The sequence below is a fragment of the Stegodyphus dumicola genome, chromosome 10 (assembly GCF_044657685.1).
Source record: "Stegodyphus dumicola isolate Sdum_Otavi_A_Nest chromosome 10, ASM4465768v1".
NCBI classification, from domain to species: Eukaryota; Metazoa; Arthropoda; class Arachnida; order Araneae; family Eresidae; genus Stegodyphus; species Stegodyphus dumicola.
In genome coordinates this window covers 119214523-119237921 of record NC_140777.1, presented here as the reverse complement: position 1 = coordinate 119237921, position 23399 = coordinate 119214523, and the positions used below count along the sequence as shown (strand labels likewise).

The following is a 23399-nucleotide window of genomic DNA, read 5'->3' as shown; positions in this document are numbered from 1 at the left end:
TATTTCTAATTTTTATGTTATTCGAAAAGAAGATATAAATCTTTTTTATAATTAATAACATAATTTATTCACCAAAAATTAAATCTGCATATACAAAATATCAACGATGAATTCGGAAACAAATTTATCAATTTGTTATTACTCCTAGAATATTCAAAAATAAAAAACTAATGGGCCCTTAAATCGTGTGGTCTCTTAAGCATTACGTACCTTCTTTACCTGTAGCTACGCACTAAAGATAAGTCAACCCGATTTTCATTACGTATCTTGGTTTTGAAGATAAGGTAGTATTCGAATGCGTCAAGGTAAGGTAGTATTCGACTGTGCTGGGATCCCTGCGATAACACGCGCAAAAGTGAAATGCAAATGAAATATAAATGGATTAGGATGGGTTCCCTTTGCTCGAAGGACACTCAAACAAGTTTCTAAGGAGCCCATGCGTTAAGACGGCCTTACTTTAGACTTTTCCCAATATTTCTTCCTACGACATTTGAAGGAAATACAGTATCGATGACGGTCTCTTCGAACTTCCCCCTTACACAAAGACCATACTCTTTCAAGAATGGAGCTTATCCTTTTATTTCAGATATCAGTAAAACTTGTAATTTCATTTAATTCTGTAATATTATTGGATGAATACGCAGCCGCAAAGACTGTGTATTGGTTACTGAAGCTGACTACCGTACTGATGGGCTCGGGTTTAAATCCTACAGAAGGCATGGATGTTTGTAAGGGTATAGCGTCTATGCGGCAAAGGGGCATTCAAAATACACAGCACTCCCCAGTGGATTGCGGTAAAGGAAGAGGTGTAAGAGACTCTCCGACCGCCCTCGCGGTGTTCTCCCTCAACAATGGTACGGAGATGACTAGTTAGTGCGGTAGAACTATTCCCGTACAAAACCTACGGTGAACTTCTGGTGTCCCACCCACTTGTGGCTGGATGAATACGGATTATATTGTGTCTGAGCATTTTATAGTATATTTTTGAAAGGTTATTAATGATTATAATTTTAATAACATATACATTATAATACTGTATAAGCATATTTTTTAATTAAAAATATTCAGGGCATTTTATTTTTACGGAATTTTTAATGGATTCCAACCAACTAATACAAATAAAGAAATTTAGACATTGAACCGAATATAGTAAAAATGCCCGTGACTTTTATATTGATGGTATAACATCCTTCGTGCTTGGAAATTATACTAATCTTTCCTGTATTGCATGATTGGTAAGACCTGCATTGCCTAAGTACTTCAAGAGACTATCAAACAAATCTAACAAAAAACTGCAAAATAAATAAGATTTTATTTTAACGAAATCTTCTGCAACGACATATCTTCTTTCTCAAGTTGAAAGCAAATTTATTTAAGGAGAAGCCGCTCGAGTCACATAAAAAAAAAACTTGTCAGATAAAATAGATCGTGGGGCATCTAGATCTCCTCCCCAGTTCCTTCCTGTCCAGAATTAATCTCATAGATGCTTCACTATAAATAAAATATGAGCTTTATGTGCCACAGATCTCTTTCACTACATATCCGCTCCATACTCTGATTAATTCCATCCAAGCCAACTTGTTCCCTTACCTCTCTTTTGATGTTGCGAATATAGCATAGGTGGCGACGGTGGGCTGATACTACTCCTGGAGGATGAACGACCGTCTAAATGCTCCGGCGTTGTCCGGAATATCTTATGAGCTGCTATATCCTCCCCAACCGACAGCCACAGCTCGTTATCCGTCGATGAATTATCCGGCGATATATCCTTGCTACTACTGCTGCTGTGACGCCACGAACCACGAGGATATGCCTTGGGTTCTGACTCGTATTCGACAAGATGTGGATGCTGGTTCACATTGAGATTGGTGGAGCTCTTTTGGGACCCTAGAAAAAATGCAAGAGAATAAATAAAATCATAAGTTTTGTAGCATTTGCATTTTATTTTATAACTATACCATGTAAGTAAGAGTGAGAAATGTAATCAAAATGCAAAGGGCAGGTTAAGCAGGGTATCATTTATCACATGGCATTTAGTTAAAGGATGCACGTGCTGCCATCTATCGAAATGCAGTATAAATCATCAAAAAGTGTTAAATCAAATCATGCATTACTCAAGTTATTTCAGTTTGTTGCTTTATACGCTAATTCACATTATCGCATTATGCAGTACAACATGTAATTCAATTAACTGGTTCAATTTATTGTGCCACGCTGTACCATTAATATGGAAAACGAGCCGCCCAGACGGTATAGTGTTTAGGGGAGCCAACTGCAATAACGAAGGGCCTGAGTTCGAATCCTGGAGAAGGCATGGATGTAAAATTGTATGTCCCCCCTGTTAGGTACCTCCATAATAAAAGGACCACCACTTCTGGCCTTAGAAGTGGCGAAAGCCTAAAAATGCCTAGTGTCCGCCATATATCTAAAAAACGAAAAATGAGACATGAACCAAAATGCTAACACAGAAAATTGAAAGTAAAGAACGTGTTAATGCAAGGAAAATCTGAAACCCTGGTAAGTCATTGGTTCTAATTAAAGTCTGCATGATGAATAATTTCTATACTTTTGAAATAATGCTCTTTTTACAACCAATCTAGATAAAGTTTAAAGGTAAAACGTCACTTCATAGTTTGCTAAATACTAGGAATGGGTCATTTTGGATTTTCGAACACTACAAACCTTAGTAAAAGTTTCGAGATTCAAAACTTGAATCAGTGTTTTCTTTGTCATTGGAAGGCCTACCAATGGCTGAGTGATAAAGTTGCTAAACACTGGCAATTTGAATCTAGGCGAACAGGTTGGCTGCATGGGAGATTGCGTGACTTTTTTTTTTTTCTATGAATAAAGTGTATACGAGTCAGTTTCCCTTAGAAAGTCCTCCACGGAGGATTCCCTTCTTAAAAGATAGCCCTCGAGTTCTTTGCCATAATCAAATAAACCAAATCTTGTCATTCGAATCTTCCGAATTCTAACTTTAAAATATGTGAAAGTTTTAACTTAAACCTTCAGAAAGATCAATTTCATTAAAATGAAATGGAAGCTTTTGTTAAAAAAAGAACATGAATGTTGCAATTTCAGTAACACTTAGACATTAAAGGAAAAGTTTAAAAGATAAAGCAATGAGTCGTCTTTTTGCGGGAAAAAGTTAGTTCTATTTTATTATCCTCCTGCAATATAAAATATAGAATGAGATACGAAGTAAGAATCTATATACATTTATAATAAGAATCACGATAACAGATAAGCATCATTTCCTATAATTGATATTAATCTTTGGGGGGGGGAGGTTATAACCCTTGTGTTATGGTTTATAACCCTTGTGTCGGGAACGTTTATTAAGGTACCGACGAATTTTCTATTAATTGTGTTTAGGTTTCAGTGTATCTTATATACTATTTGAAGTTATATAAAAATTTCAACACTTTTAATTGTTTTATGTAAATAATATTGTAACATACAAAATAAAAGCCCTTCTAAAAATCTAAATTTAATCTTTACCTCATTGTTTCGATAAGACCAAAGTAATTCGACCAGAGAGAAAAAGCTGACTAATCAAAAATTCGATGTATAAAGGGAAGTTGTGCGAATTTTAAATTTTGACATTTAGTTCAACGTACTGAAAATTCTGACTTGTCGAAATTAGAGTGCCAACGTTCTGTCATATTTGCTCAAAGCCAGCAAAAGAGCCGATACAGCTGATGCGACCGCAACGGGCGGTAAAGTTTTAGAATTTACGAAGGCGTCGATTAGCAGAATTTAGAAACCCCAGAGACTGCCTAGCTGCAAAAAAAAAAAAAAAAAAAAAAAAAAAAAAAAAAAAAAAAACCAAGCACCGATTATGCAACTGTAGGATGGTTACACATTTTTAGAACGATTTCCGAGCCGTTTATTTAATCTTTAAAAGTAAAAAGCATTGTTTTAAATATTTGATCAGATAGCCTATTTTTCGGGACTATAATTCTGCATAGTGATTTCCACGATGGAAGGGCTTGCCATAAAATTTACAGGAAGATTCATTTCCATTCCTTTTCTCTACTTTGCAGATTCCATAAATCGTGGTGGGTTTGCGCTTACAAAGAACTCTCTTTTCAAGAGACCGGTGACATAATAATCCGTAAATGAAACGTCAGGAGACTTTGCAGAAATGCTTTGAAAAGGTGCATATGCAATACCTGTATCAGTCTCCATTTTTCTCAAGGAACGCAGTGGTACGTTTTTGAATTATAACGGCTGCTTTGTCTTGAATTTTCCCTCTCTGAAAGTCATTGGGACAAAGAAATGGAATTCTTTTCTAAATATCAGCCGTAAAACTTCCTGTCATTAAATACATTGAGTTAATTTTAACACATATTCTGATTCTTCTTATTTTTAATTTTCCGTTGTAAGAAACAACCTTTGCATTGGCGGAACTAGGTTTGTACATTTTTTTTTCTCTTCGTTTTCGATGATAAATAGACTTTTTTTTTGTTGTTGTTGTAATCATTTAAAGAAATTCACGCTTCCTTCCAGTGTCACAACGCATTTCCATTAATCTCTTGCTAAATAATTTTCCTCCAGTTTTCTACAAATTTTTCTGCAATGAGGCACATGCATCGGCAAAAGCTGGTGCACATTATGTTTTTCAGCTTTTTTTAAGTTGTAAATCTTGATTTATATTTTTTATTCAAAAGTACTGTTGCTACAGATGTATTTAAAGATTTTGATTTCCGCGTCGGCGGATTTTGTCTTGCTATCAATGATTTAACTTTAGAAATATTAGAAAGAGTATATACATTTTTTGGGTATACTTTTCATGACTCTTCTTTTCATGTAGAAGTAGTGACTGACGAATTTTCTCTTTCCGATTAATAATGCTGCGTATTTTGCACTTAGAAATTTTAATATCATGCATTTCACAATGCTTTTGAATTACTGAATAGGAATATTTCGCTTCGTAAAACGCAAAATCATTCTTCAATCCACAGCTAGTTTACTTGTGACATTTTGAAAGAAGAATAAATTTAAATGTAGCAGACGATATTTCTCATTTCAAATAAGTATCTTTTTTTGGCTATCGCCAGAAATGTTTTACAAAACATTTGCTTTTTTTTCCCCGATTCTTTTTCGAAATTGAAATTTTGAAAAATGTGTAAACAACCCTCTATAAACAGAAACTTGGTGTGACTAAAATAAAAGAATTCTTCATAGAAAAATACCGCTTTGAATATGCGCTAACCATGAAACTATTCAGAAGCATTTCTCTTTCTTACTTAATATCAAATGATTTCGTTTAGATATTCTTTTAAAATTCTTTATTTAATTGGTAATTGTTATAATAATAGTAATCTCATTTTGGTCACATTTTCATAATAATGTATACTAATAATATTAATCTTACTTTGGTATTAATGTAATAATAATAGTAATCTCATTTTGGTACGTCAGCAATAATACAATTATTGTTTTGAAATCGAACTTGAGATACGTACATTCGTGAATTGAGTATGTTTCTGCTTGTGGATGCATTTATGTCTGCCCTTGTTGCAACATAAATACAACAAATTCCATATTCTGCAAAACTAATTGAAACATAACTAACATTCCAACAACACTTAAGTGATTTATAGAATTAGGGCCTGTAACCTTTATGCCACAGGGTTGAGAGGTATCGCCTCAAACTACGTTGTCCTACTTGCTTCAAAATCGATAAACTTCTGTGTTCTCGCCTATCACTACTGTTCTCAAGCAAACAGGCTTCACGTAATATCTGTAAGGGGACGTCTTGGAACATGACGGGTGAGAGGGGGAAAAGAATGCCTGGCGCCGAGGCCCCCTTGCTCCGTCTCCAGGGGTGGGATCCGGTGTTCTATTCCCATAGATCGATGCTCCAGTATTAAAAAAACTCATTCTCGAATTCTGATTTGGTGCTGAGACATCTTTGGTCACTTGTTCAAGGACATATGCAGTGAAAGAATATTAAGATGCCATATTTTGAGAAAGTTATTGTGAGATTTGGCCTGTGATGCCGTTTTCGATAGATTTTAGAGTCTTCCAGAGGAGACTGTTGGAGCTGGGGGTGTTATTAAATTAGAATGAAATGAAGCTATAAAACAGTAAATAATATTAATGTCTGACAGGAATCGTGATGATCATTTGACATGCAAAGCTTTTTCTAACTCAACCAGACGGCGCCATAATTGTAATTCCGATGACCTATTTGTAAAGAATTTATGTAAAATGTTCGCACTAAGCTTTCAGTATGTATGATTTTATGTTCATTAGAACAAATTAGAATGTCGACACCCAAACAAATTAAATGTATCTGAAACATATATGTATCTCTCATATGCATGTTTCATAAGCTATCACGAAAAACGTACAATTTTTTTAAGGAGATTTTACAGCGTTAAAAACGATGTAATATCTTATATTTTCTTTATGCTGTTCCTTTTGTGTTTGCTGTAAATTTGTACGTAAGTTCTTCGAAAGTCAAAGAAATATTCAAAACTCTGCGATAAAAATCTGTAATTGCAATATTAACGACCCAGCAAATGTAAAACACTCTATGGCAATTCTGAGTGACAATATTATCTAACTGTTATTGCTTATATTTTGATTTTGCTTACCTCACTTACATAGTAATATTGTATGGTTACCTTATTTGTTCAGTAACGCTGTCTCTCAAATTGTTCTTACGAATGCATCCGGATAGACTATTTGTCCTCAACACCAGTGCTCTTCTATCCTAATTGCATTATTATTAGTGCATGTTTACCATCTCACATTTTAGGTTTTGCATGCCTTTTACTTTTTGATAACCTCACACCGAAGGAAAAGGGCAACCTCACACTTGCCCTTTTTCTTGCTATGTTTGTTTCGATGCTATTGTTTATCTTTCAGAATTTCAATTACCAACTCGTTCTGCAAATGTGCATTTTCAGAGTTCTCTCCGCACAGTTTCACCACAGTTACTTCTTTTAGCTATTAATTCTATATTAATTATGCTTATAAGCAACTCATTAAACTATGGTTAAGAAAAAAAAATGATTAAACTTTCAACTTGTTAATGTACCCTTAATTATGAAATACCCAATTCTTATTCGATAGGGGTAGGACCTGCGGCTCAGGTACCCGGGTGTGTATACCATTCTCCAGAGAAGCGAAATACGTATGTTGTCGTGCAGCAGAAATCAGTTATTCGACTGAGCATTTTAGGCCAAAGGCGTTAAGTTCATTGCATTACACCTTTATAAAATAAGAAGTTCATTGTTCTTTAGGGACACATTCCTTGTGAATTTATGAAATATGGAGTTCAATGTCTTTTAGGAAAAAAATTCTTTTAAATTATCGCTTTCCAAACAAAAAAACGTCACCAACTTAGCCATTGCTCGTGATTTCTGAAACTGAAAATTCTGTGACGTTGGTGAACTTTTACCAAGCCAAACAAATGACCAGTTCGAGATTTAGACTTGATAAGGTCCTAAACTATTTGAGATATGAGGCCCTTTATATTTTTATATTTATTTAAGTCTGTCATGATATATTTTAATACTATTTATACTATCTTTTAATTGGGGGCAAGAAAGAGGGGACCCTAAGCTATAGCTTGTGTAGCTTATACGTAAATCCGGCCCTGCAAATGATTCCTATTTTGTCTCAGGATCGTAAGCGAAGCCAGAACTCAATTAACAAAGTCAGGCGCAAATGTACGTAACCAAAAGCGTTTATGTGCTTACCAAAGTCTTAATTCGGCTCTGAGGCAAAGCATGAAATTTCACCTACAGCCACAACTTGGAAAAAATTCAGGAATAAATTTCTTCCGTTTGGATCAAATAATGACGTAGAAATTTGATCTTGTTTCACTAATGCAGCCATTGGATAAGAAACGCAACTACCACAAACTTTTCTTTTATCAAAATCTTCTACGATGGTTTTATTGAGCAATCTTTGCTAAGCTCATATGCATGTTTAACATCATTAAAGACACTGCTCAATCAGTTTTCAGAAACAGGTGACGACTTTCAGCAGCAACTATCGAATTTTTCGATATTAACATCCGTCCAAGACTTCCGAAATCGTCTGTACTACCGAAAAACATCGGTTCGTGTTAATTCTTGAAACGCTGTGTGAAGTGCGAGCAGTACTTTACACAACATTTCAAATGCTCTGATACTGCTACTGTTATTCTCCTTTACAGCAAAATTTCTGTATTCTAGCTATTCTTTGCCGAGCTTCCGAGTCCATAACAGCAGCTGTTCGGCAAATCAAAGCAAAGAGTTAATTCTATAAAAAGTTATCTCTGTGAGTGGACAAGGATGTTAAAATGTCATTGTAATAAGAGCTATAAATTAACGTTTGACAAGTTTAATCGTAAACTTTTGTAGATGCACTGGAGATCTTAGATTATTTAAAATTCGAAATTAAGTCTTTTTCTTCACAAAGCTTATGTTTCATCTCAAAGTTTGATAGCAGTGTATAAGAAAATTGTGCTCTTGAAACAGATTTAATCTTTTTGCTTTTAACGTACAAAGGAATATTTCTAAAGTGTAAAATATGTATCTATGCTAAAAGATGAAACAACAAAAAGCTGCTACTTTAAAAGAATTGGAAAATGACCGGATTTTGTAGATTTACTAATTTAATACAGTTTTCCTGTACTATTTCAGTTAAACGGATTTACCTTAGTGATGTTTTACTGTACAGGTTTTATACGGTTATGAGGTATAAGAAAAGCACATGAACACTATTTAACTGCAAATTAATCTTTCTTGGGTTTATTCTTTTTTAAATGATTAGCCTGTTAAAAAAATAACTCCCCAAAAGGGCAATTAAAGTGGTTAAGACAAAGACAGAAGCTAGATTTAATATACGCGCAGGAAAATTTTTCACAATAGATAGTTTTGTACAAAAAAAACTTAATATTTCTATAAACATCGCATCAAATCATTTTACATGCATATAACTTTTATAAATTCGCAAGAATCTGAGTTCTTCTTCCTTGACCAATCTTCCAGGGACAATTTTAAAATTGATCAAATGTACATAATTGCCATTGATTAATTAATTCACTTGCTTATTTACTTACTCGATAAGAATTTAAATTAGTAGTCTAAAGGGGCTTTGTCCCTGAGGGACTATTCTTTTCGTTTTGCGATTTTGCGTCGAATCACTCTGAACGTCCGTTTCACTTTTCAAACTGTTGCAACCAAATATTATCGCCGTGTATTATATTTGAAGAAATTAAATAATGAAGAATCTGCATAAATTTATATATGTTTCTTGCATTGTGATAAAATAACGGTACCTAGAGTCGCCCAATTTTGAATGAAGTAATCCTACTGCGAATATGGGCATCTGGAAGCTCATATTTGAAATTTAGAATTTGTTTTATTATCGATTTCCTATTTTGTAATATTTTAGCGAATTTTGATTAACAAACTCAAGGATTTCAAAGCGAGCCATGGCAACGTTGTATAGAAAAAACATTTTTATCTCCAGCTCGTGAGACTGTGTATCGGAAATTCTAAAGATATGCTCATTTTAAAATTATTTTGCGATATTGCTCTTGAAATGAATTTTATGGTTAAGGGAGAAGAACATAATATTTAATAAATAAAGGAAACATACAAAATGTTAAAAAAAAAAAAAAAAAACGCTTTTTTGGACGTAATTTAAAATCTGAAACCTTTCAGATTTTTTTTTTCCTTCTTTTTTTTTCCCCTTTTCTCCCCCCCCGTTTTTTGATTTTAACTTGGAGCAGATTAAACTCACTTAATAAACAAATTTCAAGGCACTTAGTTACCATAACTAGTGCTCAGTTTGCTCTATGTTACATCCCATAAACCAGTAGTGTTATATAGCCAAGGTTTTTACCGTGGTAAAATATTTAATGTTTATATCTAAATTCGAATTAAGTTATCGATTACAATACAAGACGGTTGTTTTCAAAGTTCTAGAAATTTAGGTTTATTTTTTTTTATTTCGTCAATTTTAATCAATATTATACAATGATGTTTTTTCAAAATAATCCTTATTTAATTGTATACACTTCGCTATTATATATTCGCTAAAGTTTTACAAAATAGGAAATCGATAATAAAACAAATTCTAAATTTCAAATATGAGCTTCCATATTTTTAGTCATCCTCAAAAAACGTGTCTCCTCAATGCTCCTATTTATGGGATGGATAAATTTTCAAACCGAATACCTCGTTAAGGTTGTTCAAATGTGGGAACAGATGTTAGAATAGAAATGTGGGAACAGAATACTCCTCGCAGACGTTGAACAATTTTTGGAATTTTCACATCCTCTTTCCACTAAAAAGAATAATTACTCTTCGCATCTTCCATGGTTGCAAAAACCATGCTACCAAAATGCGCTTGCAACAGCCAAACAACTGAATCGGACAAAACAGTATTGCACAGGATAGCTAAATAAACATGTCAAGAGTAGTCTCTGGCAGATAGTGTTGCCTGTAAGTTCTAGGAATTGAACTAGAGTTGAAATACCTAGAACTTGGAACTAGCAGGAAATAACCTGCATAGTTTTCAGTTTTTACGAGCCAATTCAGTTCTCTAGAAGGTTAAAGAAATTCTGCTTCCTAAACCAGACTTCATGTCAAACTATGCTCAGAAAGTTTACGGTTGATATCAGCGCCGATAAAACCGTCAGGGATTATGTGATAAAACTCAGACGTGGAGTGGAAGATGATCTTTTCCTAGATCTTCTCTGTTTACAAAATGTCAGAAAGAACTTCAAACGAAACCCCTCCTCCGCCCATTCACTAGAAAAATTCGCTTTTTCCCCCGCTTTGAAAGAATTCGGGAAAATGCTAGTCCCAAAGAAGGATTCGAAGAAGTTTGCATTATATTTAAAAAAAAAAAAAAAAAAGAAAAAAAGAAAAGAAAAAAAAAAAAAGTTAAAGTATACAAAGATGCGTAGGAGGTTCAATCTCGAAATTGATATTTTTGTCGTAAAGTTACGAAAAGACCACTACGCAGGCAAGAAATCCCACTTTTTTACGCAGCACCCATAATTAGGGATGTTGAAACTGGGAGTAAAAAAATTCGATAGGAATTGAAAAACCAGTTCCTGCTTTTAAGATGATCAGAAGGAAGAAATAAAATTTAAAAAATTGAGCGTCGAAAATTATCTTAAAATAAAAGTGTTCATAATTCTGATAACGATGATGATGTTAATTCGATTAAGTCAGGATCGCTTCCCGTAAATAATTCAATAGATCAAAATATTATGACGTCTACTAATATTTCATTACATTTTTGCGACATCTTAGTAACTGTTTTGGAATTTAATACAACTGATACACATTCGATCGAATCGTTCTTTGCGATTTAGAAGAATCTTTAAATTATTTCGGTTATTTGAACTACAAAACATTGTGTATACTAAAAAATTGTTTACTGTTTCCGCTAAAATATTTATTCCGTCTTTGAAAGGTATTATGGCATGGAACAAGTTAAAGGAAAAATCTTTTATCTCAATTTGGTTCTAAAATAAATTGTGCATAACATCATAATTTGTTACGGAAACGACATTTAAAATATGATGAATCGCTTTCTGAGTATTTAATTGCAATGCGAGAAATAGATATTCGTGGTTCTGTTGACGATTCTCCCATTCTTCATTATGTAATTAATGGAATACCTGATCCAAGTAGCAAAAAATTAGTTGCATGGTTGTAAAACTATTTCTGAATTTAAACAGGTAAAAGTGCATGGGACACCACAAAGACTACACAGTTAAACAGGTATTGCCTCAATACACTAACCAGCTAGAGTATGAAAACCTGGAATTGACTGTATGCTTTTTCTGTTAAGTAACACTGGAGTTCTGAATTTAAAGAAGAATGAAAATTTTATGAGAAAATTCACGCTCCAGATACAAAGCCTAACGGTTATTCAAGTGTCAAAACACAAAATAAAGCACGCTCTATACCTAGTAAAGAACCAATCTGTTACAATTGTGGAAGGTGTAGGTCATAAATCCAACTCATGTAACAATATGAGTAAAGGATTTAAGTGATTTAAATGTAACTTATTTGGACACAAAACCTTGGATTATTCCAAAACGTCTTTTAAAAATAACAAAGATGACAAAACTGTAATTCCAGTTCATCAGATATGTCAGAAAGAAATGCATAAAGCTGTTAATTTAGGTAATTTGCAAGCGGACGCTTTAATAGATACTGGTAGTCAAGTAACGTTAATCTGAGAAGAGACACATAAGAAAATAGGTGCCTCTGAACTATATAAGAAGCTATATAAGAAATTTTGAAGTCTAAGCCGTATGAAGATTATTGCTTACAGAATGACGTGAGTTACAAAGTGGTGGATGGAATTGAAGTACTAGCAGTACCTGAGATTACGCAAATTGAAGCAATTAAAGACGCACATGAACGAGGTCATTTTGCTACTCAACATACCGAAGAAAGTTTGAAACAACACTTTTATATCCCTAAGTTGAAAGAGAAAATTGAAAAATGTGTCGCAAATTGTACTACTTGCATATTGGCCAGTTTGGAAAGAAGGAAGGAGTATTACATTCTTTACCTAAAGAAGATATTCCCCTCAACACTTACCAGGTAGATCATTTAAGATCTTTAGAAAGTTCCAACAAGAATTATAACTACAGCTTAGCGGTTATTGATTAATTTACAAAGTTTGCTTGGATATATACTATTGAAACTACCTCTAGTACAGAAATAATAGCTAAGTTTAAAATTCAGAAATCATTGGAAGCCCTTGCAATATAATGGCTGACAGAGGAACTGCACTTATTTTTCAGGAATCTGCTGATTATTGTACTAAAGAAAATATTTGTTTATACTTAATCATAATAGGATTACCAAGAGCTAACGGACAAATAGAACACTTAAATTCCGTTATCATATCAGTCATTTCTAAATTGTCCGTAGAAACTGAAATCTAGAATGACTTCATAGAATTTAGACACAATTTACGTAAAGAGGCGAAAAAAATTCAAATGATCCACGAAGAAAATCGTAAGACTTACAAAACATGTCAAAAATTCCCCGGTACATACAAAATCATTGACATGGTAGCTATCAAACATCTCCAGTTAGGGCCAGGTATAAAGCTAAAATCCAATTTTTTAGGTACATACAAAATCATCAGAATGAAAATAATAATTCACACGATGTGGAGAAGTTTGGATTTCCCGAAGGATCTTCGAAGACTAGCGCCTGTTTTGAATACCTGAAATCATGGTCAGCGATCTTTTATAGTACAACATCCATTTTGATGACTGATGATTTCTCCCGATTTGATTAAAAGATTTTAAGAAGACGCATTTAAGGGACGTACCTGGACGAGGTTTAAGAAGACGCAAGACGACATTCACGACGATGACGTTCACTTTTCGCTCAGTCAAGTTTTAAATTCTGTTTTTCTCTCTTTTTTTATTTTATAGTTCCCCGGATGATGATGACCACTTTTCCAGTATACCAGCACGCATGCCGTTAGGACGTTTGAGCATCTATGGGATGTCATCTTCCACGGCCAGCAGAGGGGGCTGCATGCCGTTCAACGCAACTGTTTTTCGAAAAAAACGCTGACGAGGCCGCCATTAACGTAAAAGACGTATGTAAGACGTTGTTAAAAGACGTGAACGTCTCTACAGCTGTAAATAATTTTCAACCGTCTCCATCAACGTATGTAATCATTTCCTTGATAATCTTCACTGAATGTATTAGTTAACAGTCTCATTGGTGCATGATGATGTGTTTCTGCCCCTAGACACCGCAAAGCGTTAAGGTGTGGCAATTCACTGTAACAACAACAACAACAACAAAAAAAAAAAAAAAAAAAATCCATAAACCACATTTGGCGTTATTATCGCTAAAAAAAAATGCCAAATTTCAAAACGCAAGAATATGTAAATTAGTGTATATCTTAGAAAATTTTGAATAAAAATGTCTAATTTTTTGCAGGTATGCTTAGAAATACACCTACTTTAAGATGATGGTAAAAATGTTATAGGTTATAATTCAAAATTTTTTTCGAAAAATTTATAAAAATTATTTAAAAATAGAAATTTAAAAAATAAAACACAAAAAATGGGTAAATTTTATTTGGAATGAACCTATGTTTCGAAATGTGAAAGGAAAAATCAAAAACTTTTAATAAAAAAAAGAGATATTAATATATATTTGCCAAATTCAATTAGCATTGAGGAGCTAAAATTTTGAGAGCTAATATTTTTAAAACTACTCGTACGATTTTTACAAAACTTGCCATTTTGGCATAATTTGAGTCGTAGAATCGAAATATGGAAAAACATTGGTATGTTATTTCAGAAAAAGTCCGATTTTGTGTCAAAATATCTATGTTAAAATAGTGCTATATATAAATCTGATATATATCCTAAGTCGCGCTTTCAAGACAAGAAAAACGCAGTTTGAATTTTGTCAATCGGCCCAGTAGAACGGGAGATATAGCACTGCCCCCTTTTTTTGGGGGGGGGGGAGCAGTGTACATATGATATGTAATAGAATGTAAAGTTTGTGTTTTAACTTGTAACAAATTGAATTATTTGAATAACTGATGCATTACGCTGCTGTTTCCAAAATTGGGGAATTGCTTTATCAACATAATACGAGGGATTGAAAACTTAATTATTTATTTATTAGCCCAAAGGACGCTAGCCCAGAATGGCTATTAATTTCGTTTTGGCATTTTGCGTTAAAAACTTTAAATGTCTGTTCACTTTTAAAATTGTTGCCACTGTAAAGAACGCTCCTGAACTCTCTACTAGAAAGACATGATGCTCTCGACTAGAGAGAACGTTAGCAAACTCCTCACACTACGAGGACTATAATTAATTTTTAATACTTATTTTAAAGAACTGTGAATGGCAACGACCGAACTGAGTAATAAGTGTTGAGGGGAACTGAGTAATACGTAAAGAGATGAGATTTCTGTAGGACGCCTGTCAGAGAGAGTTTGGGAAGCTCCGCCAGCGAGCTGAGGTGTGGAGACTTTGTTCGTCGAGTGATGACGAGTACCATCTTCGTTAACGTCTCTGATCGTGTCACCAGCTCGGATATCTACTAAAGTTTTCTAAATGTATTAATGTTGTATCTGTTATATGTTGTGTGATTAAAAAGTGATGCATCACCACTACCAGTGTTGATTCCGTTCCCACTGAAGCATCCACGACGTCACACCACCAAATATTATCGCCCTTTATTAAAGAAATTAAATAATGAAGAATCTGCATAAATGTATGTACGTTTCTCGCATTGTGATAAAACAACGGTACCTAGAGCCATCCAGTTTTGAATAGCGTAATTCTCCACCGAATATGGGCATCTGGAAGCCCTAATTTTAAATATGGAATTAGTTTTATTATATATTTCATATTTTGTCAGACGTTAAAGAATTTTTGATTAAAAAAACTAAAGGATTTCAAAGCGAGGAATGGCAACACTGTAAGAAAAAAACATTTTTCGAGAGACCGTTTATCAGAAATTGTAAAGATATGCTCATTTTAAAATTATTTTGCGATATTACTGTTGAATTGAATTTTATAGTTTAAGTGTGAAGAACATGATATTTAATAAATAAAGGTAACCCACAAAACGGGAAGTAACATAAAATCTAAAAGCCTTTAGATTTTTTTAATTTATTATATTTTTATTTTATTAACTATTAGTCCAGAGGGGCTTTGTCCCTGAAGGACTATTGTTTTCATTTTGCGATTTTGCAATGAATCACTATAAATGTCCGTTTCACTTTTCAAACTGTTGCCACCAAATGTTAGAGTCCTGCATTATATTTGAAGAAATTAAATAATGAAAAATCTGCATAAATGTATGTATATTTCTCGCATTGTGATAAAACAACGGTACATAGAGCCATCGAATTTTGAATGACGTAATTCTACTGCGAATATGGGCATGTGGAAGCCCAAACTTGAAATTTGGAAGTTATTTTATTATCGATTTTATATTTTGTAAAACTTTAAAACGAATTTTGATTAACAAACTCAAGGATTTCATAGCGAGCAATGGCAACGTTGTATAGAAAAAAACATTTTTATCTCCGCGTGAGACTCTATATTGGAAATTCTAAAGATAGGCTCATTTTTAAATTATTTTGCGACATTGCTATTGAACTGAAATTTATACTTTAAGTGCGAAGAACATGATATTTAATAAATAAAGGTAACACACAAAACGTTAAAAAAAAGTCCCTTTGGACGTAATTTGAAATCTGAAACCTTTCAGATTTTTTTTTTAAATTTATGTTTCATTTTATTTTAAGTATTTCCAAACCGTCAAAGCTACCAATTAAAGTTTAAAATTTAAAAATAGTCTTAGAAAAACGATAAAAGTAATTCGCGTCTTTATCAATATGTGTTTATTACTTATTTTTTATTTTACTTTTAATATTTATTCATTGATTAAATTTTTATTTTATTCTAAACATTTATTTATTTTCTGTTTCTTCAAAAACGGCAGTATTCTTTTTTTTTTTTTTTTTTTTTTTTATAATTAAAGGCGTATAACTGTCTCATTTTAACAGACCGAAACTGGCGAAAACGTTTGTCGATTTTTCATATTACGCAATAAACCCTTTTCTGATTTTATGTTTAATGAGAAAAACCCACAAACTCAAATAACTTACTCTGTTTGAGTGCAACATGGCCAAGCTCGTGTTTTACAAAACATGCAACAACAGGCCTGCCAGCCTAAAGAAAGAGGCTTATATGGATGTTTTCTTGGTTAACTTCCTAATATTTATCTTACTACTAAGTAAAGCTTAATATGTATTCAACCAAACAATTTTCAAAAACCCGTAATCGGAAGAAACCGTCCGTTATCTGTCCTTCAGTCGCTGCTGGGCCATTCTTGTTCCCAAGAACCGTTCTAAAGTAAACATTTGTAGCTGGTTAGGAAAATACAGAAAATCCCTTCAGAAAGTCGAGTAGAAGCAGGTGCAGATGATAACACCAAAAATAAATATTAGTTTTTAAAATGAATGAAATACAGAGTATTCCCCCCTTTTCTTTTCTTTCTATCTATCTATCTGTCTTTCTTTCCCTTTTTTTATAATTTCACATTTTTATAATTGATCTAGGATCCACGTCGATTATTGCTAGATAATCCGTCTGAACAGTCTCTTGAATGGTTTGAATGTTACATAATTTTAAGCAATCTTAAGTATATTACGTTTCTTACGTCTGAAATCAACATTTAATGGCCTCTGCAAAACCGACTTTTCTGAAATGTTCCCGAGAAATAATTTCGCTTTTAATGAATATTTTTCAGATGTATGCAAAATATTTTTCTTATGCACTTTTTACTTCCTTGTACGAAGTAAAGGAAGTACTATAATCTCGAAAAATTCCGGGCTTCAGGTTTCAACGGAAATATTCATTTTGTCCGTTCACGAATCCATTTTGAATACTTTTTTGCGTCACGTCTATACATACGGATAGAATAATGGACTCTTTATCCCAAAATGGATTGTAAAATGAGTATTTGGGGGACGTCCTTACGTATGTATGCATTTCGCATAGCTCAAACGTGAATAGCCGTAGAACGTCAAAATTTTGTATATGAGACTGCTTTAACATCTAGTTGCGCACCTGGCCTTTTTTTATTGCAATCGGCAGTACCAAACGTACATCTATATCCCCTTACTCAGCTTAAAAGTCCTTATTAGGCTTTTATTTTTGCAAACGCTAGCCGTACTCATATACTTGTAGTGTTTTAAAAAACGAAAACAATTTAATTTTGGACAAATAACGGAATTCAACTTACAATAACTTTAAATTAACTCGATTAACTTTAAATGCAGCCTTCTGGTTCCTATACTTACATTTCGGAAAGTTTTATACTAGTCCTGAAAAAATAAAGGTGGAAGAACCTTGACTCCCATATGATAAAAATTGACTGTGCTATTTAATTTCAAAATCTGAAATTTTTTGTGTCGTTTTCAATTTTCCTTGAGAGATCGGTTTATTAAGTTAGAATAATTCAGGAAAATAAGTTTAAATGAAGTGTAGCAAAAAAGGGCGTAATCTGATAGGCGTAGAAGGAAATCGTGTAGTGTCCACACCAGATTGTTTTCATAATACTGTAAACAAAAGAAATCCTGCAGTTTAAAAGCTTTATCGTAAACCATAATACTTATTTCTACGGAAGGTTCAAAAATATGGTCAATGACGAAATAGTATATACGATGAAATAAAAATATGTGTTGGATTCTGCTATTTCTAAGTCCTTCAGATTTTAATAGATTGAAAAGCGGGTTATCGCTTTAGTCTGAAACAATGACAAAGTAGTAAGAAATTTAAAATAATCTTTTTATGAAACTCTTTAAATTAACAAAAAGCAGTATTTGTGCTATAGATGAAATAGTACTTACGTATTAACCGTCAACCGTGAAACTGTTGCCAAGCAGCGTGATTTAGAGCCACTTAGGAATAAGCATAACGTAACAAAACACTCGTAACATCTGCGCTTTCTTTTGATGTAACTCCAATCGATTCTTGAAAAGCCCTGTTTTGATTTTATGTTTTTAGAAGGGTATAAATTTACTGTTGTTGCTGCATTTTTCTCTTGCATTTTGGGAGAGGAAAAAAAAAAAAAAAAAGATTAAAATATAGGAACTGCCTTCTGCAGAAATGCAAACAGTGGATTATTTTCAAAGTATTAATGGACACAATATGGTCTGCTGAATATGGATTCCAAAAAGTAATAGATTGGAAAAATTACACTCGGGAAGTTTGTGCTCATAGAGATTTATTTAATAAGAGTTTCCGCTAAAAAAGGAGGGGGTAAGAAAGCATTAAAAATCAACAAAACCATTTGTACGAAACGCATAAGCAAACCGGGTCAAATATTGATTGTTTATTAAAAAATCTGATGTGGATACCCCATGATTTCCTTGTTCGACTTATAAACAATTTTGCTGCACTGCATTTAAACTTATTTCTTCGAATTTCATTAAAGATATATTTCAAATTCAATCAATTCAGTTCTCAATCTGCGGCAAAGCGAAAAATACATAAAAATTCAAAACACCTTAATTGAGAATTGTAAAATACAAAACAAAAGCTGAAAACACCGAACACAGTTAAAAACAGTTAAAAAACAATTTTTGCAATTACAATTACAGTTTCTACGTCAAAGCAAGCAATTCGATCAAATGGCAGAAAGATAAATTTTCGGTGCGCAAGTATTTAAAATTAACTTTTGGTTCAATTGAGCAAAAAGAACCTGAAGTTGGTGCACCATCTAACTTAATTCGCTATACTACTAAGAATTTCAGATGTAAACAAAGAGCCGCCACATTAGTTCTAGCGCCATTTACACTTCTAAACCGTTGATAATTCTACAACTCTTGCATGCTGATTAACTAAAGACATAAAAACCTTAATTGAAACATGAGAACAATATAATTCAATCACTTTTAAAGCAAAAAATGCACAATTTATAAACATATAAGAATAAAAACAGAGTTCACTGATCCAAAGACGGTGGTTGGTGTAACCGATTGCAACAAAAAAGGGAGGTGCACAGCTAGATAATATAGGAGTCCTGTATACAACATTTCAACGTTCTAAGGCTAATCACTTTTGAGTTATGCGAGATACACACAGTACAATTCCAATTATCCGAACTCCGACTATCCGAATCTCTGATTATCCGAATCGCTTTCAGAATTTAAGAAAAAAATTAAGACAGAAACGTACTGCCATTCGCAAAATAATGATTCTGTCTACGCGCGCTATTGTCCTTCCCTCCGCGAAGCTGATGTAGGCGCAGAGCGAACATTATTGGGATGATGAATCACCGTCTCATAGTGTAGTTTTGTTACTGGCTACAGTGCTGTCGTCCATCGCCAGGCCCGGCCCACCTGTCAGTTGTTGACCTGCTACAATACTGTGACCGTACTCTTTCGCGTCCGTGTATTATTTTGTTTGTGTGTTTCGTCGTTCACCATGGCTTCTAAAAGAAAGTGTGTTGCGTTATCGTTAGCGGATAAACTAAAAATTATAGAACAATCAGATAAAGGAATTACGGGTAAACAGTTGGCTGAGATGTACGCTGTTGGACAATCACCGATTTCAGACATTAAAAGGAGCAAACCTGCCCTTTTAAACTTCGTGTCACTGCTTGGAAACGAAGATGCTCTTTAAGAAAATCGGTGAAGGCAGCAACAAACAAAAATTTAGAAGGTGTTGCGTTCAAGTGATTTTTGCAGCAACGTTCTATGGAAAACCCAAATTTCGGTGTCCGATTCTTTGCGAAAAAGCTAAGATCTTAGCTCAGAAGCTTGGTTGTTCATCCTTTAAAGCAAGTAACGGCTGCCTAAGAAATTTTAAGTGCATGCACGGTATCCGTGAATTAGATTTAAGTGGCGAGAAATTATCAGCGGACTCAAACGTTGTAGATGATTTTATTGAAACATTTAAAATTGTAGCAGACTCCTACGATCCTGAGTTTTTGTACAACTCCGATGAAACTGGTGTTGTTTGGAAAGCTTGGCCTTAGCGTCTAAAACGGAGTGTAGTGCTCCAGGACATGAAGTTAGTAAAGACCGTGTTACGGTGCTTACCAGTGCGAACTCTACGGGAAGCCATAAAATGCCCCTTCTGTTGATATGTAAGTCAGAAAACCCAACAGCATATAAAAATGTGAAGAAGCTTCCCTTTTTTTTATAAAAACCAACCAAGGCTAGGATGATTGCAGCATTGTTTACTGAGTGGTATGATGAAAGTTTCATCCTTGAAGTGAAATAGCACCAAAAATCTCTTGGAAAAGCTTTGATTGGAAAAGTAACCGCCAAACGTCACAAGCTTGTTGCAACCAATGGATCAGTCTGTTATCGGAACCATGGAACTCCATTACAGAAGGTAACTTTTAGGGAAATTTTTATTAGAAAGCGAAGACGAAGAATTGGCTAAGAGTTGGTTGTGAGACCCGGGGTTCACAGGAGGTCTCGGAACTGTCGGTGTAAGGTGAAACAAATGTTTCGAGTCACGACAGCTCGGTGAGCCCTGTGATCTTTTTGGCTTTCTCTAGATCGAATTGTGATGGGACTATACCTACATTACTCTTATAGTAAACATTAGGTGTCCCATTACATTTCTACCACACCAGACCAACACTTGTACTGTACCAGTACGCTATATAACATGTACGTAAAAGGTGTTTGTTTTTCCATTTTAATTAATTAAAACTTTTTTTCTTTAAAAATAGTTTTTTCTCACATTTTCACTATACAGTACATACAGTAATTAATTAAAGTGTACGTTAGACCCTTTTTTCGGAAAAAATCCAATTATCCGAATTTTTGATTATCCAAATGGGGTCCAGTCCCCAAATGATTCGGATAATTGGAGTTCTACTGTACCTTCAAGGAAATTTGTTCAGGATGTTTGTCATGCATTTAAAGTCCTCGGAAAACAGAAACTACTGTCGCTTGAAAAAAATAATACTTGTTAGATGGGATCCACTGAAATAAAAGCACAGTTACGTTCTAAATTGATTAAATCTTAACGTTTAGTCTTATCTTGGCGTTGCATTGCGACGAAGTAATATTGTATCAATTTTATTTTTATCAGTTAACTTTACTGTTTTGAAGAGAACATTTTAAATATAAGATTTTATGTAATAAAACTTTATTATAATAAAAATGGATTAGAAAAAGCCTTGTTTTTTGGCACTGGATGTTTCACAGTTTAGGTACATTTAAAATAAATAAAAAATATTATAATTAGAAATTATTCAGCAACGAGAGAATGAATTTGCGAAATTAATTTGTAAGTTCATAAAAAGGAAAAGTACCAGAATTTTTTTTTTTTTTTTTTTTTTTTTTTTTTTTTTAAGTATCACTTTTTCAAGAAATAGTGATCTTCTAATATCAAAAACAAAGCCGACGGATGGAGAAAATCACAGAAATAATACCATCTTTGAGTTTAAGCACAGAAATTTTTGTCCTTGGGGGGGGGAAGCTAAACACTGATTATTCTCTCATACATTTCGAAATTTATATAGAATAGTTAATATGAAATTATTATGTCCGTTTCAACGAAACAGTTGTGCTGGACGGTATGATAGTTAGCGCAGACGGCCACTGGACCTTGATTTCCAGGTATGCTATGTATCTTTGCGACTGCAGCACCGTTGTGTTCTCAAAAGTGTCGGGCACTGCGACAACGATGAGGGTACAGAAAAATTGTCGATGTGAAAGTCTTCTCGAGTAGTTCATTGTAAAGGAAGACGAATAGATTCTCGAAAAACAATGGTAAAGGAGAAGATTAGGAAGCTCTCACATTCCATACACTTGTGGCGCCATGGTCAAAACTGGGACGGAATTGTATAGAAGTCTAATTATTTTAAACATTTAAGCATCATATCATTTTGTTGCAAAATCCATAAATACAACGGCTAAGTGTCAGCAATGTCTGAAATTTCTAAAATTAAAGTTTTAACATTAGCGTGAAGTAATAGTTATAATGGAAAGGGAATAGAATTATTAAAGAAACCTAACATTTTAAAAGACTATTAATGATTCATAATATCATAAACCTTGAAACCAAATCGATATGAACCTACAGAGTAGAATTTTAAAAACTTAACCTTCGAATCTTCCAGTAGCACTTTTGAAATGCAAGATTAGAACAGTTTATCACTGAGGAATGTCAATATTGAAGGGTCTAACTGCCTTTGCCGGTTCAATTCAGATTAGCGGATTCTCTGCACAGTTCCTTATCATTAATACAAAAATGCCATGCAGATAAAACTTTTTGAAATACTGATGTTAAACTATTCAACTATATTCTTAAAAGGTAAAATGGGGATATTATTCAGCTGCTAAACACAGGATGCTTTCATTACAAGACCAAATATGGCAGCAGATCGGCCTACTTGATGTTCTTCATGAGCTGTTTTCTAGTTTTTATGAACGGCGGTTGCGGTGTTTTTATGTGCCCTTGTTGGCCCTTTTCCAGAACTTTTTTTTAAATATTTATTTTGAATTATGAATTCATTTAGACTTCCGAGTTTTTTTTAACCTATCCTTGCTGAGCGAAAGTAATAAAAAGAGTGAACTATCGAACTTCCGTGCTAAGTTTCCATTTTATTTACAACTAAATGATGTGCGGCGTTTGTTCTTTCTTTCCTTTCTAACTTCTATTTAAATAAATAAATAAAAAAAATGTTTGAAATGCTACGTCAAATGCATAAAATCCTCATTAGACGATGCTTTTGAACTTTTTAGTGATAGAGAATGTTAAACGAATTTTTTAATCGCTAACGCGACTGATACCATAATAAATTTTTAAAACTATTCGCACAAAAATTCATATATCTATATTATATTATATATTATATTCATGCGTAAATATATAATGCAAAATT

General features: G+C 33.5%; 1 protein-coding gene across 1 annotated transcript in view; it reads right to left on the bottom strand.

Annotated features, from left to right (window-relative positions):
- The window catches only part of LOC118197570 (uncharacterized), an 87180-nt gene that overhangs the window by 35991 nt on the left and 27790 nt on the right, over positions 1-23399 (bottom strand). The window contains exon 3 of the mRNA XM_085825449.1: positions 1591-1887. Coding sequence (XP_085681575.1) covers positions 1591-1887 — 297 coding nt within the window. The remainder of the gene's footprint in view (positions 1-1590; positions 1888-23399) is intronic.